The sequence below is a fragment of the Lepidochelys kempii genome, chromosome 2 (genome assembly GCF_965140265.1).
Source record: "Lepidochelys kempii isolate rLepKem1 chromosome 2, rLepKem1.hap2, whole genome shotgun sequence".
In the NCBI taxonomy this organism is placed as follows: Eukaryota; Metazoa; Chordata; order Testudines; family Cheloniidae; genus Lepidochelys; species Lepidochelys kempii.
This window is the reverse complement of record NC_133257.1, coordinates 25,062,721-25,084,935: the sequence shown is the minus strand read 5'-3', so window position 1 is coordinate 25,084,935 and position 22,215 is coordinate 25,062,721. Positions and strand designations below refer to the sequence as shown.

Below are 22,215 nucleotides of genomic sequence, written 5' to 3'. Positions count from 1 at the left end.
TAGACAAAGAAATGCAGGAAGGGAAAACTCTGTATGGAGAGTGAGGACAGGAACAGCTGGAGTTTTCCTTGCAAGAGGGTGGGGTGCAGGGGAGGGTGTGTTAGCTGTATCCTGAGTCCTCAGAGCACCTCTCCTGTTGCTCGGTAGCTTAGGCTGCACTCTGCCGTCTAAAAGGTCGCTTGTGATAAACATAGGGTCTCCCTCCTCCGCCCTCAAACCTTGTCTGCTACGACTTTCGCTGTGACATTCAGTCTTTTCCATGCTGGAGGAAGTAGTTGCGAGCAATGTGATAGACAGAGGGGGACGCTGCTGTCTTGGCTGGACCTGCTGCTGCAACCACGTGTCTCTCTCTCTCTCTCTCTGGCTGTGACACGGTAGCAAGGAAATTGGTGGGATCTTTCTTTATCTCCACAAAGGAAAGGTGACCTGCACAATCAAGGTAAGCGAAAGTGAGGCGTGGATCTTCTGTTAGGAACCAGCAGATGGGGAAGTCAGTCTCTCAGAAAGGCTTTTTGCAAAGGGAAGCTGAGCAGAAAGCGTGTGTCCTTTGAGCTGTCAAAAATAAATTGTATGCGGGAATTTAAAAGCGCAGCTCTTCTCTTTTGAGAAGCCAGACAAGTAGCCATGCAACGATGTGCTGCAAAATAAGAATCACCCTTGCAGCTTTGCAGCGCTGGGAAACGCAATCAAAGTAACCGATCGATGGGACTTAATTAAAACGAAGCAGACCCTGCAGGAGACTAGAACTGGACAGAAATGTTCCCTTTGTGCGATGCAGATTAAGGATATGTTTAGTTACTGGGTTTGCAGGGAAGGAAGGGGATTTTAATAAGGTGGGGGGTGGGGGGAGGTTGGGATGTATTTATGTTGTCATTTAACCTAGCCTAGTTGTCATTTAACGAGCATATTAAACCAGCCCAGTCATCCAGTGCTGAGAGCAGCAGCCTCCCTTAGCCCTCTTGTGTTGTGTATGTCCCTGGCAGGCTGGCCGCGATGGAGGAGGACATGGGCAGCATGCAGCAGAAGGCTGCTGAGCTGGAGCACATGGCCGAAGTCTTGCTCACTGGGGAGCAGTTACGGTAGGAGATGGCTCCTTCCTCCCGCACAAGCATTACTAAAGACGCTAAAAGGGGAAACTCCTTTGATCCTGTACTTAAGGAAATTGCTGTTAAACGGCCAGCTAAAGGGCCAGGTTTTTTTTACTTCACAATAGTGTAAATCTGGATTAACTCCGTTTAAATCAATGGCTCAAATTTTGTTCTCGGTTGCACAGGTGCAACCCTGTAGGGTCTGATTCTGGTTTCCCACTGGTGTGAAGCAGAAGTAACTCCACTGATGTCAATGGTGTGAACCTGATGTAAGTGATAGCTAGAATCAGAACTGCAACCTCCGTGAATTTGTGTGCCTCACCCTCTCAAAACCCAAATTATCCGTGCACACACATCTCTTCCAGACCTGCTAAAGCACACACGTTTGGGAAATGAAGGGTTTTTGTGTGTGCTTCAATTAGACTCTTAAAAAACTCCTGCTTTCAGCCTGTCACAGCTGCTCTGCTCTGCTGTTTCAGCTAGGAATTGGGCTATATGTAAATAGTATTGCGGGCCTGGCTGGGGTAATGAGTTATATCATCCTTGCAATATTTACTGAGACTGCTACAGTCCAGGGGCAGCTTTCTATTCTGTTTAGGGACTTCTAATTTGGTCATAGCTGTACTATCTGAGGACTCAGGGGAAGGTGACAGCAGGTCAGCAAAGAGGTTTTAAAAGGCAAAACCAGAAGAGGAATAATTAAAAAATAGATTTTAATAGATTTCTGGTCCAGCTCTTCAAATATGATTGGCACTATAAAAATGATTAAGTTAGATGGATAGAATAAACCTCTATTAAGATCCAGGTTTTTTTAGTCTCTTAGTTCCAAAGTCTTTCTGCATTATTCCAACAGTCTTTTTTTATTAAGGTTTTTTTACTTTTGAATCTGTTGACCAAATTCCTATGCATTACACAGAGCAATAAAGAAGAAAATTTAAAGCTTCCAAATTCTCACTGTTAACATTGTAAGGAGAGTGATCACTTTAGATAAGCTATTAGCAGCAGGAGAGTGGGGTGGGAGGAGGTATTTTTTCATGCTTTGTGTGTATATAAAAAGATCTACACTTTCCACAGTATGCATCCGATGAAGTGAGCTGTTGCTCACGAAAGCTCATGCTCAAATAAATTGGTTAGTCTCTAAGGTGCCACAAGTACTCCTTTTCTTTTTGCGAATACAGACTAACACGGCTGTTACTCTGAAACCTGTTAACATAACTTGTGATTGAGGAAATATAGAAGATTGTATGATAGTGGTATAATCAGAAAGAGGTAATAGCAGTGTTTGCCAGAAGTTTTCTTAAATTATTTGCTGAAAATTTGAAAATGCTGGTTTAACATTTTTCATTCATAATTTTGAAAATGTTGCTTGATCTGGGAGCTGTTAAGATGAGAACCAAAGTTTCTTGATTTCATCTCAATAGAAGTCAAATATTCAGACTAACAAAGTTATATATTTTAAAATACAAATTGATCTTAATTCACTCTTGTGAATCTGATTGCAGGATTGGGGCCTAGGTTTATCTCTGAATTTGTATCCCCCTCTGATACAGATATTTGTGTCTTATTTTTTCACTGTTTAGAATCTTCTGGGCAACAGAATAGGTTTCAGAGTAACAGCTGTGTTAGTCTGTATTCGCAAAAAGAAAGGAGTACTTGTGGCACCTTAGAGACTAACCAATTTATTTGAGCCTGGATTTGTGCAGGAAATGGCCCACCTTGATTATCATGCACATTGTGTAGAGAGTTGTCACTTTGGATGGGCTATTACCAGCAGGAGAGTGAGTTTTTGTGTGGGGGGGTGGAGGGTGAGAAAACCTGGATTTGTGCTGGAAATGGCCCAACTTGATGATCACTTTAGATAAGCTATTACCAGCAGGACAGTGGGGTGGGAGGAGGTATTGTTTCATGATCTCTGTGTGTATATAAAGTCTGCTGCAGTTTCCACGGTATGCATCCGATGAAGTGAGCTGTAGCTCACGAAAGCTCATGCTCAAATAGAATAGGTTTGTTAGCTGCACATTTTGTTTCAGAAAATAAGGGCCTCTAATATATGGTAGCAAACGGGGTCGTAGACAAGTTTTGGCCAATGGTATATTTGTGGTTTCCTTTTCTTTTCCCATCTAAGAGAAGTATATAAATATTAATGCTAAATAAATAACTTGCCTGATTGATTCAAAGAGGAAGATATTACAATAAAGGTATTATAGGTGCGTATAGGACAGACAAACTGATGCTAGAAAATTACTATACACACATATTCTGAAGAAACATACTGTACTCAGTTCTTACTGATGCTTACAAATGTTACATAAGACCTTAAAGGGGATGATTTAGTGACTGGTGATTATGTGGGTAAATGTGTATGAGTAAGTGCCACATACTTCAGGATGACTGCCAATGTTCCCTTTAATTTTTCCCATTCATGTGCGGAATTAATTTTGCTATGTGCACCAATATGCAGATGACATGTGGCAGGGGTGAGGCTGAGGGGCTTGGAGTGTGGAAGGGGGCAGGACGCCACCAAGGGCCGTGCACTTAACTCCTCCAGCCCTGGAGCACCTCTCCTCACTGCAGCAGCTCCGGGGCTGGAGGAGTTAAGTGTACGGCCCTTGGTGGCGTCCTGCATGGCCGCACAGGCGTGCACCTTAGCAGGCACTTAGATGACTGCATACCTCAGGCGTGGAAGAATAAAAGGAAAACAGAAGAGGGGTACAAGGTTATGCAAAAAAAAAAAAAAACCCTATGAAAATCAGGTGTTTATAATTATACTCTCGTATTATTTGTAAACCAAATCAGTGTGTGTGACTTAATTCACATACTTGAAATAACTTCATTAAAAATTCTTTGTGGATGTGTAAGGTGATGGTAGGTCATGCTACATACCTTTATTAGCTATAATAATAAATGTTTGGGACCCAATAGTCCCTTCTACTTTTAGAGGTAGTGGATATCTAAGCAAATCTCTAACTAAATTACTGCTGCAAGAATGCATGACCAATGGGAGCATAGGTTCTGAAGAAACCATGATCTCAGTTGGAAGGAGACCCAGAGGAGCAGTGCAGAGGGTCCAGCCTTCTACAGGACTGGGGTTTAGAAGCTGCAAACCTGCCTGCTCACTATGGTCCCAATGCATCTCCGGGTAGGCAGCTATCTGAAGTGTATGTCACTGGATTTCCTAGCAAGATGGATTTCTCTGGGGGAGGGTATCATAGCCTTTGCTAGTTATAGTTTGGACAGTATTAGGTTTAAAGAAATTTAATAATCAGAATATATAGTTGTATTAATATATATAATATGATTGAAGTCAATGGGAGTTTTGCCTGCATAAGAACTTCAGGATCTGGCCCTAAATTATTTATGTCCCAATAGGTGTCAATGAATCATGTTAATTTCAACATTGTTTTGAGAAGGGATTAGGTTGTCGTGGTTGCTGTGAGTTTTTTGTTTCCAACAGTATAGCTATCCTCATGTAGAGAATTTTGAATCGTAACTTAGTTTACAAATTACCTTTCCTCTGGCAACAAAAAACTGCTTCAATAGCTGGGTCCTTTATGTTAGTAAACGTGTTCTGGAGTCTTACACTACTCTCTGGCTGCATGCATGCTCTCTCTGACAAGTCACACCTGTCTGCTATCTTGCCCTTCTGCACAGGATGAGTTCAATAATGGTTTACCACTGCCAAATCCCTGACAGGTAGTCTTTTTCTAGTCCACAGGCCCCTTGTTTTCTCATGCTTCATGTCGTTAGTGTCCATGGGCCATAGTTAGCCCACAGAGTAATGGGAAACATTAGAATATCTGAACCCACACCTATCTGGTTGCTTACTAAAATTTGACTATGATCTAGAATAGTAAACTCTGGAGTAGGTGTGACTTCAATAACATTTAATCACTTTCCTTCTATGATATTGTGGTGACCTAAATCTTTATATTCCTCTTATTTTATAAGCTCTTGAGCTGTCTTGAAGCCACTGTCTCTAGGCTAGGACACTATTTCAGCTTTTGAGCAAGCATGTATGCAACATGGTAGAGAAAAGGGCAACATTTAGTTTGTGTCATAAATATTCATCATGAAGGAGGTATGTGTATTTCCCCCCTTTTCACGTTCTAAAATAGGGGGCCAGGAAAGCTTTTTTCCAATAGCATTCCAAAGCCCAGTAGCTGCATTAAAGGGTTTTTCGCCTTCCTTTAACACATTGAGAATTGGCCATTACTAGAGGCAGAATGTATTAGATTCATCTGTTGGTTCACCTGAGGTGTCTCTCCCCTGCAGACTTCCTAAGACCGCTAGGAGGTGGGGAAGAAGATTTCCATCCTTTGAACCTTCTACAGTGTGTGGGACAGGGTGCTCTAGTGTTAGCTACCCAAATAAATCATATTATGGATTTTATTTTTTTCTTTCCAAAAACCCAATGAAATTCCATCAAAGCATTGCCTTGAAAGCATTAAGGGTTCAAAATGGAGCACTCCACGATCGGGGAATCTATTCCATTACACAGTCTTAATCATAATCAACATACTATTTCACAAGTATTACTATTCTCATTTTTTCGTACAGACTCTGAGGCGTCTCACCCTGTTACATGCTTCATTGTTGTACACGTATACTAATTTTAGTAGCGTTATGGTTCCATATATCTTTACTGATGTATGGCTTGATTTTGAAAGGTCCTGGGGATCTGCAGCTCTCATTGACTTAAATTGAATTTATGGATGTTCGGCACTTCTGTAGATCAAGCTATTACACCTTTAATATGCTAAGACATGTGTTTTTAATAATTACAGCCACCATTTAGAAAACAATTTCCTTTCAGTCTACACAGTTACAGGAAGCTACATGTATGTAGCAAGACTGTTAAAATGCACATATATGTATTTATATTTTGTTTGAGAAATACCCTATGATCAAGGAATTGAAGATCAAGTAATAATCATGCCCATGCACTGAGGGCAGAATTAACACTGCTCAGGCAGCCTGGCTTTTCCATTTCTTGTATGCTGGGCTCTTTACCCATTCTCCCACTGCAGTGTTTTTGGTGTGGGCAGTTTGCAGAGGTAGGCATGTGACACGTTATCATTACCTTATTGGTATTGTGGTGGTGCCCAGAAGCCCCAATCACAGACCAGGACCCCATTGTGTTCGGTGCTGCACAAACGCAGAACAAAAAATGGTCCATACACACCTTGTCTACAACACAGATCTCATCCCATATGTCAGCTAGCTGTCCTGCTGGACAATTGATGGCAGCTGCAAGTGTCATTGAAAAAGAGAATGTTCCTAGGGAACTGAGGTCGGATTCTGCCTGGACTCCATCCCCTCTTTGTTCACTGATTGCAGACCCATCTTCACCCTATGGAAACAGGCACGCAAGGCCTAAGTAGGTGGGAATCTGAAACTGCAGAGAGTGGGGGCTCCCAGGTTTAGCACTTCAGAGGTTGTCTCATAGGTACCAGGATGGGTGGGGAGCTCTGTGCGCAACACTCTGACAGGAACTTCCTCTCCCTGTTCCCCCTTTCACATCACTGGAGTTGGAGACCATGGTAGAGGTTTTTTTGAATGGATGAGGTGAGGAGAACACCATGAAACTAGGAAGGAGGTGGATTGGCCTCCACTCCTGGATTAGCTGAAAGTTGTCAGGAACTAGTCTGGGCATTTCCTCCTCTTGGTACAAATATCCTGGTCTCTGTAGACCCCAGTTTGTTCTGGAGTGCGAAGCCCAAGAACTTTGAATGTATAATTATGCATTTCAATAAACACTATTGTGGGGAAGACTGAGTTGTTGGAGAGCTGAAACAGGAAGTGGGAGGGCCAAGGTTAAGAGGCAACAGCAAGCCAGGATTAGTTCATGTGGTGGTTTCAAGAAGTGTACCTGAGCTTCCAGGAATTGTACACTCTATATAATAGCCCCCTAGAAGATTAAATGCCAAAAAAGCCTAAATAAATGTAACATTAGCTTGCAATGTTAATAATGTCAGGAAATGCAAAAGTTAAGATCTCTACAGAAATACTAACTTCCATATGTGCACTACCTTTTATTCAGATTTTTCTTTGTAAACAAGAATACACAATATTAAAACTATCCATTTAGGCTTTTAAATAGTGTATGTACTACAAAGTAAACATGATCTAAATTGCATTCCTAGTTATATCTGTGTAACCACATTTACTTCAATATGTACTGGACAATGTAGCCAAGATTATTTTGCTTTAGGGACCTTAATTTTTGCATTATTTTAAAGCTCTCCAAAAACTGTAACTCTGTAATCCTACCATCGTTTTTATGTAATTTATTTTTTTGTATATATTACTCTTTAAATATTTAGCTTCTTTCAAGGCCTCTGCAATTTTCTTTAAATTTAAATATTAATCAAATTAATGAATACTTAAAATAAAGTCAAGTTTTGCTCCTAACTTGGGGGGGAAAGGGTTTGAACTGTGTATTGAAATCCCATATTTTCCCAAGCCCTTAAGGATAAATATCTGCAGCATGACTATGCTTATGTTCCTGCACAGTAGCAGTGGCCGCAGCCAAGTGAAACTGAATTTAGATCTAAAGAAAAATAAAATATTTTAATCTAGACATCCTACGCTTCCAGAAAAGTGCTATTGTGTGATATTATGGGTATAATAATATGCAATCATGGTCCTTCATTTCTGGGAAACTCTGAAACAAGAGGAAGGAGATGCATGGAAACAAAGGGGAAGGGGAAAGATGACACACAGACACAAAGGTTGTCAGCAGGGAGAAACATAGGAAATCCAAGGAGGTTTGAGAATAAAGAAAGATATGACTATCCAACTGTGGAAAGAGAGAGATGTATATAAAATTAGAGAGATTTGGGGTAGGAAAAGAGATGGCAACCCAGAGAGGAGAGAAGTGCTGCTGGTGTTTGTATTGGTAACTGACATAACCTAGATACCTCTTACCCTCCAATGGTTGGGAACTCTGCACTGAAAGAGTGAGTGGAGGAGGGAAAGCAAGGAAATGAAATTAGCCCTGTTCAATAAAGAGAGAAGTCTCATAAATTTAGAGCAGGGAACAGGTTACAGTTAAAATCTGCCTCACCAGAGACTCTACACAAATACACAATCGAAGAGTTGTGATCCACAGTTTGGCTTTCCGTAATATTAAGCAAAGTTGTAATAGTTGAATGAATATATGAAAATAGCTGCATTAAAGGTGCAAGAGTCTTATTTACGAGACAAATCCTCTCTCCCCCACACCATACTGGACTGGCTGAGTGAGTGAATCCACCATTTGGTAGGCAGGGTTAGAGTAATGACTGCAAAGCAGCTCTGAAGCTTCAGTCACCAGTGCTGCTCTTGCACCCTACTTCTCAGAGGGCAATATCCTGTGGCTGTTCTGCCATTTGGACCCACTAGCCTTGCCCCTCTGCCTTACCAAGGCTCCTCATTCCCACCACAACCGAGCAGGGCCAAAGAAGGGGACCTCATGGAGCTGGGTTTAGGGACGCACAAGCAGCCTGCACCACTGGGTTGGCTCCCCAAATCTTATTCCTGCTGCCTCAGATGGGTCCCTCCTTGTTTGGGGATAGATAGGATTTGGTTCCGAGGACATGGCTACACTGCAAAAAAGACCTGTGGCACCATGAGGATGTCCACTCTTTGTGTTGGAATGTAAAGCATTTTCAGACTCCAGGCCAACAGTTTTTAAAAATAAGGTTGATCTTGAAATCCAACATGTGGTATAGCAAGATAAGTTGGCCCTTAGGTCACAATGAGCAAAGCTATTTACATACAACCAAGTCTGACATCTCTCTTAGTCAAGGTTTCTGCTGTATCTTTTCACTGTATGCTTTACAGGATCTAATACAAAAGGAGGGGCAAATATTGATTTTTCCATTTCATAGGTGCTGAAAACTATATTGTACAAACTACGTAACTGATTCATCATAGGCCTCCATCCATATAAAAACACACCTCCAAAGTGTACAATTATTTTCAGAACTTCCAACAATATAATTTTACAATGACTTCTGGCCTATTTTTAACAATGCCTCACCCAGCAGGTGCATTTAGATCCTTGGCCATCCCAGTGACATCAAATATATTTCAAATAACTGAAAAAGTACCTGAGTAGGCCTGAAATTTAAGTAAGCACAAATAGGAAGGCTGAGTTTTAAATATCAGAGGCCTGATTCCTTTTTGATTCTTCAATGCTGTGTACCAAATCAAAGTGATAACATTTCACACTCACTTTGCACATGTGTAAATGGTTGCACAAAGTTCAAGGCAGTGGAGAATCAGGTCTTTAATATGTGACCCTTTCCTGGAATTTAAACTTCAAAAATTATGAAACTGATCACAGACTCAGGCTTTCAGGAAGTTTATGTTATATCAGTATACTTTGCATTTATATAGTGTCTTTCCCCTGAATACCTCATTAGTGTTTTAGAAGCTTTAGTTAATCATCCTAATAACTCTGGTAGATAAGTAAGAACTAGTGTCCTTATTTTACAGATGGGAAGACGGAGGCACAGATGTTAAAGCCAAAATTAAACTGTAAATTTTGGCACTTTTTACAAATGCACAAATGTGAGCAATTTTAGCCATCGTCAGGACAACATGAGGTGCTGAAATCACTCAGTGTGGTATCCAGTGTCTGTTACTGGTAGTGCTGGTAGGGTAACTTTAGCCATTAAAACTGTTTCTTGTGTCTAACACAGCAGTGCTGGGCATAAGGAGGTAGAAAGTCAGGGAGAAAAAGTGGCATGAGGGAAGGAAACATGGATTATTCATCAAAATGCGTTTCTGCAAATTAACTATTCTTAAATTGTTTCTGTCTCTACTTGAAATTGGACAATTAATTTATTATTATTGATTTGTATTGTGGTAGCGTGTAGCCAGGACGCTGCTAGGTGCTGCACAAACACACAACAAAAAGATTGTCTCCACCCCAGAGAGACTACAAGTAGAGAAGACAAGAGACAACTGGTGGATACGGACAAACAGGAGAGCACAAGGAAACTCTGAGACAGTGCCGGTCAGCATGTTAGAGAGTGGTCTCAAGCACACCTGTTGCGTGTTATCAAGTTTTTTGGAGGTATCACAGCAATGGAGAGTTTTAAGAAGGGGTATTGTTGCCAGCACCCAGTGCCGAGAGGCTGAACAACAGCTTGAGTGGTTCGTTACCCGGTGTGCTACACCCAATAATCACAACGGGGTGGAAAAGCAGAAAAGTTTATTTGCAGCTGCAAAAAGGTACAGGGAGAATAAAATCTCAAATCCTGCACAACAGAGCAGGAAGTTACACAGGCTTTTATACATCCTTTTTCCCAGCATACTTATCCAATAGCAAGCTGCCCCAAGTATCCATATAACCAGCCAATCCAGTTCCCAGCTAGTTCCCTGATTCTCTGTATCATTTGTTAAACTATACATAAAGCTGCTTTATTCAGCATTGTTCTTCCATATCTCCCCTGTTTGGCCTTGCTTAGTTTCAGGCAGTCTGCAACATACTGTTGCAGATTCTCAGCATAACTGCTGTGTGTGCCTCCAGGCAGGAGGGCCAAGGACACTTGGGCCTAGTACGCAGAGCTGCTGCGAATGCCTCCAGGCGGGGGCGGGGGGGGGGGCAAGGACACAGGGGCCTAGTGCGAGGGGGCTTCATCGACACTCGTGGTCTTCCATCCCCTCGAGTTACCTAGTGGCCATGCCCCAGTGTTCCCAACAACTCCCCCCTTTGAGAACACTCAACAGCCTTGGCTCTGAGTTTTCTCACTTGGGCTACTTATTTTTTACAATATGACTTTGCATAAGCACTTTGTGATAGCCCTGAAGAGAATGACTTATTAACTTTTGCAAAAGAGCCCTGACACATGATACTGCACAGCATAATACCAGTAATACAAGCAATACAGGAAAGAGAAGTTTCAATAGCAGGCTAAATAAACCACCAAGCCAAGACGACAAACCCCAGCCTGAAAACAAGGTTTGCAACCAATCGTTCTCTGGGGCAGTATAGGCAACCTGTGCTCCGGCTCGGGCATGGGCTTCAGCCTGTACCACCTTTTTATAGATTTCATAACTGCTATCATTTACATATACACAACATCGGGGCCCGACGAGGGCACAAACCCCTGCTTGGGATGCCAAGAGATAGTCCAAAGCCAGCCTGTTTTGGAGGGAAAACGTCCTGAGCTGCTGTACCTTTTTATTTAATGTTTTTACTGCTGACCCTAAATTACTAACCGAGTTTTTTAACTTTAAGGCCACCTTCTTAAGTACCATCTGCAGCCTTACAGTATAGCGGCCTATGCATGCCATGGCTGGTCCGGTAAACAGTGGCGCTATTCCCAGTACAGAGCACCCTACCAGCTTCTCGATTGTGAGGGGATTCTTCATATTGCCCTCTAATGCCGTAGTCAGTCGCCGCAGGGTCTTTTCTCGTGACTCAACAGAGGTGTCTCGGGCATTTCTAATCTTTCCTTTGGGCAGTGTGGCAGTTATGGAAAGATGAGGAACTCCATGAGCTATATAACAGCTACCTGTCCAGTTGGCTGGCAGCACCTTGTAAGCCTTTTGGCCACATACAAAATAGTGACCCTGTAGGGCCCAGTAAGGACTGTTTCTTAAGGGGATTTCTGGGATATTTAAGGCTGCTTTGGCTGCTTTTTTAAACAATTCATATGCCCCTAGGGGGGCATCCCATCCTCCTGACTGGGTACAAGTGGGGGCATTTCTAATTGTGCCATTCAAATTACACTCGCCATAGGGACTACTACAAACCCACCATTGGCTTGCTACATTGGAGATATTAACTGGACGGCAAGTTACATTTCCAAACCCCTTTTTTGTGGTAAGATTATATGTGTTTCCCTAAAAGGGGAGGAACCATTACACCCACACTGTTGGCCTCCCCTGTTGGTCTTTATCCAGTACCCATCAGCCCACTGTGTAATAACACAGGAGCTCTTTCCCACAGGATGCCCATAGTGATCAGATTGGTTTCGGGTAAAACATAACACTCCCTTAGTGAGTACTGCAACTGAATACTCCTGGTCCTGATAGGTGGCTTGCTGTAAAGAGGTCTTGTTCCAGAGCGGTGAGTCCGTTCTTTCCTGCTCTTTGGTGGTGGCTAATTCTGCTAGGGTCAAGGGCAGCATGTCAAGGGGCATTCCCGTTTTGGGGGACAGTGGACTTGGAGCACATACCCAGCAATCAGTCTGGTTTGTTAAATTAGCAACATGGTGCGCAAGCAAAACAAAGGAGTTATGCTCCCGATATGCATAGTTTGGAAATACCAATACAGAGAATAACAATGTTACCCAATTAATTATTACCAGAGTCTTCCCAACCCAGGGTCTCCAGTACCTGGGTGGGCCCATTTTAGCATTAAGGTGCCCGCTATTTGTGTCTTTTAAACAGTAGCTTTAGCCCGAGATCGTCACTAGATGAGGAGTCAGCAGGTTGGACGGTCCACTGTTCTGCTGACGAGGGGGCGGGTACTGCCTTTAGACGAGAGTGATGGATCCAGTTCTTGTGTCCCTCGATCTTTGCCGCTGTATGGGAGATCAGCAGGACGGTATAGGGTCCTTTCCACTTTTCCTGGAGAGGCTCGTCTTTCCAGGTGCGAACAAGCACAGAGTCACCGGGCTGTAAGGAGTGAATGGGAGAGTCCAAGGGGAGAGGCTGGGAATCCTTGGTATACCTGTGAAGAGACAAGAGAACAGCAGACAGGGAACACATATACTGTGACAAAAAAACATTACCCAACTCCCATTCCCCTGACAGAACTGGGGTGCCATTCATAGGCCATGCCCTTCCAAACATAATTTCAAAGGGACTACGCCCTAATCTACCCTTTGGGAGAACGCGGATATGGAGTAGGACGAGGGGCAAAGCATCAGGCCATCGCAGTGAGGCTTCTTGGCACACTTTTGAGAGATGCCGTTTAAGGGTCTGATTGGTCTGCTCCACTACCCCACTGGCTTGCGGTCTCCAGGGCGTATGGAGTTTCCAGGGGATCTGTAAGGCATGTGAGATGCTTTGAATGATTTTTTATGTGAAGTGTGTCCCGTTGTCAGATTCCATTCACAGGGGGAGTCCAAAGCGAGGAACGATTTCCCTAACAAACTTGAGGGCCACTGTCCTGGCAGTGCAGTTACGGCATGGGAAGGCTTCTGGCCATCCGCTGAACCGATCCACTATAACAAGGAGATATTTGAACCCTTGGGTCAGGGGAAACTCAGTAAAGTCTATTTGCCACACTTGTCCGGGGCCCGGAGTGGGTTCTAGGGCAGCTGGTGGCACAGGATGTCCCGGTCGGGGGTTATTCTTTTGGCAGACTAAGCAGTCCGCTTGTACCTGGGCAGCCAGGGGTCGGAGTCCGGAAGTGATAAAGTATTTTCCCATTAGTTGGAGAAGTGCTTCCCTGCCAGCATGAGTATGCAGCACACCAAAAGCATACTTTGAATCAGTAAAAATGTTGACCCGCTTTCCTTTTGACAGTTCAAGTGCACGGGTCAGGGCTATTAGTTCGGCAAGCTGGGCAGAGGTCCCCGCAGGCAAACCTTCAGCTTCCACAGTGTCATGGAGGGTCACAACAGCATAACCCGCCCTCCTCTGCCCATCTATTACAGTACTGCTACCATCAGTGTACCACTCATAATCTGCATTTGGGAGAGGTACATCCTTTAAATCCGGACGGCTGGAGTACTGGGCATCTATGATCTCTGAACAGTCATGTTTCTGTTCCTCTGTTTCTGGCAAGAGAGTGGCTGGGTTAAGGGAGGGACAAGGCTGTAGGGTGACTTCAGAGTTCTCTAACAGCTTAGCCTGGTACTGAGCAATCCGAGCCTGGGTGAGCCAAAGCCCTCCCTTTGCATCCAGTAAGGCTCGGACCATATGGGGAGTATAGATTTGCATAACCCCTCCCAATGTTAGCTTCTCCGCTTCCTCAAGCACTAGGGCAGTAGCTGCGACCGCCCGTAAACATGCCGGCCAACCCTTTGCAACCTGATCCAATTGCTTAGAAAAATAAGCCACAGGACGCTTCCATGCTCCTAACAGCTGTGTGAGCACTCCTAGGGCCACCCCCCTTCGTTCATGTGCATACAACTGAAACGGCTTAGAGAGATCCGGCAGGTCCAGAGCCGGGGCTTCCATCAATTTTCTTTTCAGGATTTTAAATGCCCTGTCAGCCTCTGGGGTCCAATAGAAAGGGTCATGATCTGCTCCTTTTACACAGTCGTACAGGGGTTTAGCCCACAGTCCAAACTCTGGGATCCATATCCTGCAAAAGCCTGCCATACCCAGAAATGCCCTGAGCCACTTACAGTTATTTGGAGAGGAACTTAACAGATAGATTCCTTTCTTTTTTTTCGCTTGAACGCTGACGCTCCCCTTGCCTTAGCTGTAACCTGATCCCTCTCCACCTCAGACCACAGGGTTCTCAGGAGGATATTACAGTCGTCTCAATCGGCTTGTGACTACTGAGGCACCCCTCAAAGACTGAAATAAACCTGCTTGCGTTCGTTGAGAATTCCCCAGCCTGTGTTTTAAAAGCTGCTAAGTCTATTGGATTGAATGGCACATGGGTTTAAACGTGCATAGTGGTAGCCTGACGTCCATCTGCCCCTGGGCAAGCCACAACAGTCTTGGTAAGCAAAGGATAGAGTCCCACCGAGGGGGCAATCTCCGTAACCCGAGGCATCCTACCCTTATACGGTGGGGGTGTGGGGGCCGAAGGGGACACCGGCTCTGCCATTACAGTGGGGGTGGGGGTCTGGGGACTAACATTAGCTGCTACCGAACCAGTCGGAGTCAGATTACAGTGCTGTAAAATATCTGGTCAAGTACATGAAGTCAGAAACAAATGCGCATACATATGTTCATTCTATTTACCCATTCACTGACAAAACAAAACTAATTGGAGGATCGTGTTGTAATTAATTGACCCTCCTGGTGGCCACAACTCCTGGTCCTCTAGTTGATATTGAGGCCAGTCAACTGTACAGAATCGTTTTAATTGGCTCTTAGTCATCGGATCCGCACCAAATACCTTCCAGTTTGCTAGAATGCACTCTAGGGGCGTACACCGTGCCCTAACCTCTGAGCTCTGTCCCTGTCCCATACCTACAGGGTAACTCTGGGCGCCCCCAGGTTCCAACAGAGCATATAATCCGGATTTTAAAAGGTTCCTACCTTATCCAAGGGACCGGTTCTTCACCGTGGCCTGCAGCTGCTCCTCCCCCATGTCTAAGGGACCGGTTCTTCACCGCCGTCCACAACAGCTTCTCCACTATATGAGTGCGTTGCACTGTTGTGCCCTCTGGGATCGATCAAATCGCGTCTCCTCCGAGGCCTCCGATGAACTCACCGGTGCGCGCTGGGCGTCGGTTCTCGCCACAATCCTCGACCTCCAGGAGGGGTCCGGGCAAGGCTAAATTGCAGCCTCGTGGCCCACCCAGGGACGCCAAAAGCTGTTGCCGGCACCCAGTGCCGATAGGCTGAACAACAGCTTGAGTGGTTCGTTACCCGGTGTGCTACACCCAATAATCACAACGGGGTGGAGAAGCAGAAAAGTTTATTTGCAGCTGCAAAAAGGTACAGGGAGAATAAAATCTCAAATCCTGCACAACAGAGCAGGAAGTTACACAGGCTTTTATACATCCTTTTTCCCAGCATACTTATCCAATAGCAAGCTGCCCCAAGTATCCATATAGCCAGCCAATCCAGTTCCCAGCTAGTTTCCTGATTCTCTGTATCATTTGTTAAACTATACATAAAGCTGCTTTATTCAGCATTGTTCTTCTATATCTCCCCTGTTTGGCCTTGCTTAGTTTCAGGCAGTCTGACTCTGCAACATACTTTTGCAGATTCTCAGCATAACTGCTGTGTGTGCCTCCAGGCGGGGGGGCCAAGGACACTTGGGCCTAGTACGCAGAGCTGCTGCGAATGCCTCCAGGCAGGAGGGGGGGGCAAGGACACAGGGGCCTAGTGCGAGGGGGCTTCATCGACACTTGTGGTCTTCCATCCCCTCGAGTTACCTAGTGGCCATGCCCCAGTGTTCCCAACAGTATGAAGGAGGCCAATGAGATATGTTTGCAAAGGTTTACCAGGAGCTCCTCCTGTATGTTAGGAGCAGCATGAAAGAAAGCACAAAGATGCTTTTCTGAAAATTTAACTAGTGAGTCACGAAGGCTGGCACCATTGGGCTCAGTGGTGTGAGTCACTATGTCTAGTGGTCTATGAGAGAGATAATAAGCAAAGGTGGGGATAGGCTGTGAAGGGCCTTGAAAGTGAAGATAAATGGTTTGTGTTTGGTGGGAGGGAGAAGGGAGAGCCAGTGGAGGGAAGCAAACAGAGGGGTGACATGGTCAAAGTGACTAGCTAGGAAAATTATCTTTGTCTTTGAATGGTTGTGAGCTGGGCAAGTTTGCATTTCTCAAGGGTGGGGAAGAGGAGAAGCCTTGAGACATGAAATGATGAGCGCCTAGATGAGAATTTTAGCAAGGTGGATGGAAAGGAAAGGCTCTCTCCCTCTCTCAGAGATGTTATGCAGGAAGAATCCACGTGCCCCCCAGATCCCTTCAGTTTATAAACAGTTTCCACATGATCAGCTTTGACATATTTTCCCTTTCTAGTTATTATGTGGTTTTTACATGGTTGTAAACCATTCTCTAGTGCCACATTTGTCTTGGGATCCAAGACAGTTGTTTTATGTATTTATTTATTTATTTATTTATTACATTTCACTGTCTCCTCTTGTTAAGGCCACTAGAGCTGGTGAATACTGTCACAACATTTCCGTTAGTGTTCATCTCAATTTTTAACCACATTTGCTTTGTATATGTTTGAATCCCTTTTGCCTTTTTTCCCCCTGTGTATAGTCTACCAAGTGAATGTATTGACAGGATTTTTTTAAAATAGTGTTTGCATATTGTATTCCTTTCTTTCTCCCTTTGTAAGTATCTTTTGTCTTTAAAGGATGCAAGCACACTGGAGCAGGGACTGTGTATTCCTGGTTTTGCACAGAGCCTTGCACATTGTCAGAAAAAACTAATACATAATTATAATACACATCATGGAAACAGTGAAAATTTTAATTTAATTAATTTAATTTAAATGACGGTTGCAGAATATTCAGAGGAAGCAAATTTTGAATTTGAAATGGTGTTTGCCTCAGAAACCTGATTCTAGAATTTATGCTCACCCAGTCAGGGAAGAGAAACCAATAAAAGTTGTTCAAATTTAGAATATCAAATAATGTCAATTGCTTTTGAAGAGCTGTATGCCAATGATTATTCACAGCAGTGATTCTGCAAGTATGTAGAACAATTTCAGTCAAGATCATAATAATTGTATAAATTATCCAACTGATTATTACCCAAATTTGTTACTGAGTGTAGAATATTAATTTTATGGCATAGGAAGCAGTTAGTTGCTTCTTGATTTCTAAGGATTCAGCAGAATGAGCTCAGCAGCTTGCTGTGAGTAATTTACTTTAGTGGGAAGGGAGAACCTGAATGGATGCATTTGCTGCCTGGTCAGTGCAAAAAGAGAAACTTAGATATAAAGAAACGAAAAGTAGCATGTGGCAACCCTACTCTATCCCTGTAGAATGCACCTCTAGTATTGGCAACCCGTCATTTAAAAATAATGAGTCAGGCCCCAAAATCATGATCTTGGATTAAAAATCATGAGATTTTAAAAACGAAATTTTGTGTTATTTTTATTTGCCTTTTGATTTCTCAGCCTTTAGGATTGAGAGAAAGGAAAGTACTGTGGTTAGGACACTAGCCACGGACTCAGGAGACAATTTTCTGCTCTGCCACACACTTTAGCCACGGACTCAGGAGACAATTTTCTGCTCTGCCACACACTTTTGTGTGATCTAGGGCAAGTCATTTCATTTCAGTGCCTCAGTTTTCCAGTTGTAAAATGGGGATAATAGTATTTCCCTATCTCACAGAGGTGTTATAATGATAATGATTGTGAGAGGTTCAGATATTATGGTGATAGGAGCCATGTAAATATGGTAGGAAGATAGGGTGCACTTGTTTCACATTTTCAGGCTTTTCTCTGTGACCATGAGGGCTAGAAACTTATTTATTTATTTTAAATGAAAGCTGAGATGCTCATGCAATTGCTCAATTCCAGAAGCTGGAGCTTTAAGAAAAACACCAAGGGTGAAATCCTGGTCCCATGGAAGTCAGTGGCAAAATTCCCATTGACATCCATGGGGCCAGGATTTCACCCCAGATATTGTGAGATTCATGATAAAATCATGAGAGTTGGCAACACTGCAGCTCACCCCAGTCCTTGGAGGGCTTTTGAAAGGTCCACCATGTGACTGAAGGCCTGTAATGCCATTTCGTGAAGGCAAGGGGGTCAAGGAGGGAGGAGTTATGCTCTAAGGAAGTTCTATGACCTGTGTTGTACAGGAGGTTAGACTAGATGATCACAATGGTCCCTTCTGGCCTTGGACTCTATTAATTTAAGGCAAAGTGGCCGTGTTAGGGAGGGGCTTTGTGCCAGTCCTCAAAGGTCCAGCACAGTGAGGGCTGTTGAGGGTAGGGCTACTGTGTGCTGGAAGGCCTGTAGTTCTTAATACAGGCAGAAGTAGTGCTGACTATCTGTGTCACTTTTTATTATTACAAATAGAGCACGTACCTCAGTGCAACCCACCTGCTCCTCTGAAACTAGGGTGACCAGACAGCAAATGTGAAAAATTGGGACAGAGGGTGGTGGGTAATAGGAGCCTGTATAAGAAAAAGACCCAACAATCGGGACATTTGGTCACCCTATCTGAAACCACTGCTCCTGTCTGCACGACAAGACAAATGGAACCAAGGGCCCCAAATCACCACAGAGGGATATTGCGGTCACAGAGGGGCTGTAAAAAGAAAAGGAGTACTTGTGGCACCTTAGAGACTAACCAATTTATTTGAGCATGAGCTTTCGTGAGCTACAGCTCACTTCATCGGATGCATACCGTGGAAACTGCAGCAGACATTATATACACACAGAGATCATGAAACAATACCTCCTCCCACCCCACTGTCCTGCTGGTAATAGCTTATCTAAAGTGATCATCAAGTTGGGCCATTTCCAGCACAAATCCAGGTTTTCTCACCCTCCACCCCCCCACACACAAACTCACTCTCCTGCTGGTAATAGCCCATCCAAAGTGACAACTCTCTTCACAATGTGTATGATAATCAAGGTGGGCCATTTCCAGCACAAATCCAGGTTCTCTCACCCCCCCACCCCCCTACACACAAACTCACTCTCCTGCTGGTAATAGCCCATCCAAAGTGACAACTCTGGGGTGGGAGGAGGTATTGTTTCATGATCTCTGTGTGTATATAATATCTGCTGCAGTTTCCACGGTACGCATCCGATGAAGTGAGCTGTAGCTCACGAAAGCTCATGCTCAAATAAACTGGTTAGTCTCTGAGGTGCCACAAGTCCTCCTTTTCTTTTTGCGGATACAGACTAACGCGGCTGTTACTCTGAAACCTGTCATTATAGAAGGGCTGTAGTGCCTCAGGTTGGTATGGGAAATCCTTTGCTTTCAAAACTTTGCAGATCTGGCTTTGCGTGCAGAGAGGTGACTTTCAACCACAATCTCAAGTGTTCCATGCACTGCTTAGTAAAATATACTATGAAAAGTAGCTGCTGTTCATGCTCCTATTACTATTGGGGGAAGGAGACGGCTGAATTACCCAAAGTGTTATCCCACTTCAAGAGACACATCACATTATCTCTTTGGGAGGGAGGGGAACACATTCCCCAGCCCTAGGTTACTGAGAAAAATTTAAAAATGAGACTCACTGCCTATTATGTTGTTTTTTTGTTCATAGCTTGCAAAGTACAACTAGACTAGCCCAGTTTCCCTTTCTGGCTGTGATCCCTTAGCATAATGCTGCAGTGGTTGGGGTGCAACCACTTAAGAAGAATGAAACAAGATCCCTTTTTAAATGTATCTTAGAATTTCTCTGTGTAACAGGGTAGCTGGCCCCTTACATGAAATTGGACTCAGCTCTCCTGTTTGGTGCAGCTAGTTTGATGTAATGAGGAGGGTAGGGTGACCAGAAAGCGAGTGTGAAAAATCGGGATGGGGGTGGGTGGTGGGTAATAGGAGCCTATATAAGAAAAAGACCCAAAAATCAGGACTGTCCCTATAAAATTGAGACATCTGGTCACGCTAGAGGAGGGTGAGAGGCTGCCCGTGGGATTTATAAATGAAAGTTCAGAAGCCTGGAAGTCAAGTTTAGAACCCAGAGTCCAGATTCCTAAGAGAAGGAGAGAGAGATTATTACCCACAGTTAAGAAAGGGAGAATCATGAGAGCTCAGAGAAGGGGCAGAAGTGGGCTGAGAGCTTTAAGGTGGAAGGAGTGGTGAAAATTCCCTAGCTGAGCTGTGGAGCCAGATCAGGGTGGTGAGAGAGAAAGGACTTCCCCATGTCAGAGAAGCCTGAAGACTGAGAGTAGTGGACGGAGATGCCTGCTGGCTCTCTGCGCTGGAGGGCTGAAGCCAGAGAGGCCTGAAAGCTGAGAAATGGTGCAGAGATGAGCCCAGTGAGGTCTCTACAAAAGTTGCAACCATACGTGGGGAGGAAACAGTGTAGAGAAACACCCCAACTAGAGAGGAGCTGAGTTGAGGTGTGCTGAGAGACACTGGAGCAGTACCTGGGAGCTGGAGTGAGGTGTGGTGAGAGACACTGGGAACTGGAGTGAGGTGTGCTTAGAAACACTGGGAACTGGGGTGAGTTGTGGTGAAAGATGCTGGAGCCGAACTTGGTGTTTTTGCTGTTGGGATGAGTGTACTATTCGGACTGGGTAGGGGTAGGGGACAGCAGCTCTGGTTTATGGTAGTGTGACTTTTGGTAATAAATTCCCCTGCAAATAGGGCTATTTATATAGTCTGAAGGCTGTACTGAGTTTCTTTGAGGAATCAAGAGGGAAACTCAAGTGAGGCACCATCTGTAGGGCTGCCCTGAGGAGGTGCCCAGGAGGAGGCCACATGTTAGTAGCAGGGAATAAAATTGTAAGATTTTTCTATTGATTTTAGGTTTTATAGAAAATCTCTGTATGACAGGCTCTACACTTTGGGCCTACTGACCAAAGGGGCCTTTGAAAGACAAAGCGCTTGCATACACTTGCTGTTTGGAAAATAAGTGACTTAAAGGCGATGGAGTTGCACTAAATTAAAAAATTAACAGTTTTATAGGATTTCTTTTCGTTCATCTCTGACTCAAAAAACAACTGAAGCAGCTTAAATTGTGTAGAATAAAATACAGCCATGCTAATAACAGCCTTCGTGTTGCTTCCGTTTCTGTTACATTTGGAACATCTGAGTTATATGTAAAAGGCCAGGAACTATTGTACTCATGGGAATCGAAGTACTAGGCAAAAAGGCAGGAAGAGGAGATTGCACAACACATTCAAGAGGAAGTAAAATAAGCATCAAGAGAGAAATTCACTCAAGCACGTAGGGGCCCTGGAAATGTCCCAATCCGGAGGAATTCTAACCATTCTGCTGCATGAGGGGTGCGCAGTTGCCAAGTGGGCACAAAGGAGACTGAGCATTCTTGTATTCAAAGGCTCTAGACCATCACTGCTGATGACATGGTAGAGTAGGAGTGGGGGCAGGATCATGCCTTCACCGACCACAAACCTCTGGCAGTGAATATGTAAGAATTTTTTGCCCCTTCCTAGTGCAGGGACTGGAGTAGCAGCTGCAGAGGTGCCCTGTGACCTGGCTACATGTTGGTGAGTAAATTCAGACCTCTCCATAGTTCCAGGAAGAAAATCCATTGTAATGATGTTTCCTTTAAGGCCAGCATATTGTTGTAATCTAAGCGCCCCAACACTGTTGGATGGGACTCAGGTGCTGGGACTCAGAGTAAGGAGCAGGATGCTTGAGTTCTGCTAATAAAACAGCATTAAATCTGTGTACCTGTTTTTGCATTTACTTCCCGAAGATAGGACACCTACTCACTTAGCTCTCCTGTGTGTGTGGAGGGTCAGTTTCACCCAGAATGGTGAGTGGCAAGGACAGAGGCTTAGGGCAGATCTAGACTTAAAATGCTGCATCGATGCAGCTGTGCCACCACAGTGCCTAAGTGAAGATGTGTCTATGCTGATGGAAGAGCTT

General features: G+C 44.2%; 1 protein-coding gene across 2 annotated transcripts in view; it reads left to right on the top strand.

The window, feature by feature from the left end:
* The first annotated feature begins 241 nt into the window (after positions 1 to 241).
* DEPTOR (DEP domain containing MTOR interacting protein) overlaps positions 242 to 22,215 on the top strand; it is a 129,995-nt gene continuing 108,021 nt past the window's right edge. The window contains exons 1-2 of one of the 2 annotated variants that reach the window (XM_073330243.1): positions 242 to 439; positions 984 to 1,079. In XM_073330243.1, the coding sequence (XP_073186344.1) occupies positions 994 to 1,079 (86 nt within the window). In that variant the 5' untranslated portion in view covers positions 242 to 439; positions 984 to 993. The remainder of the gene's footprint in view (positions 440 to 983; positions 1,080 to 22,215) is intronic. The other variant, XM_073330244.1, reaches the window with a different exon arrangement.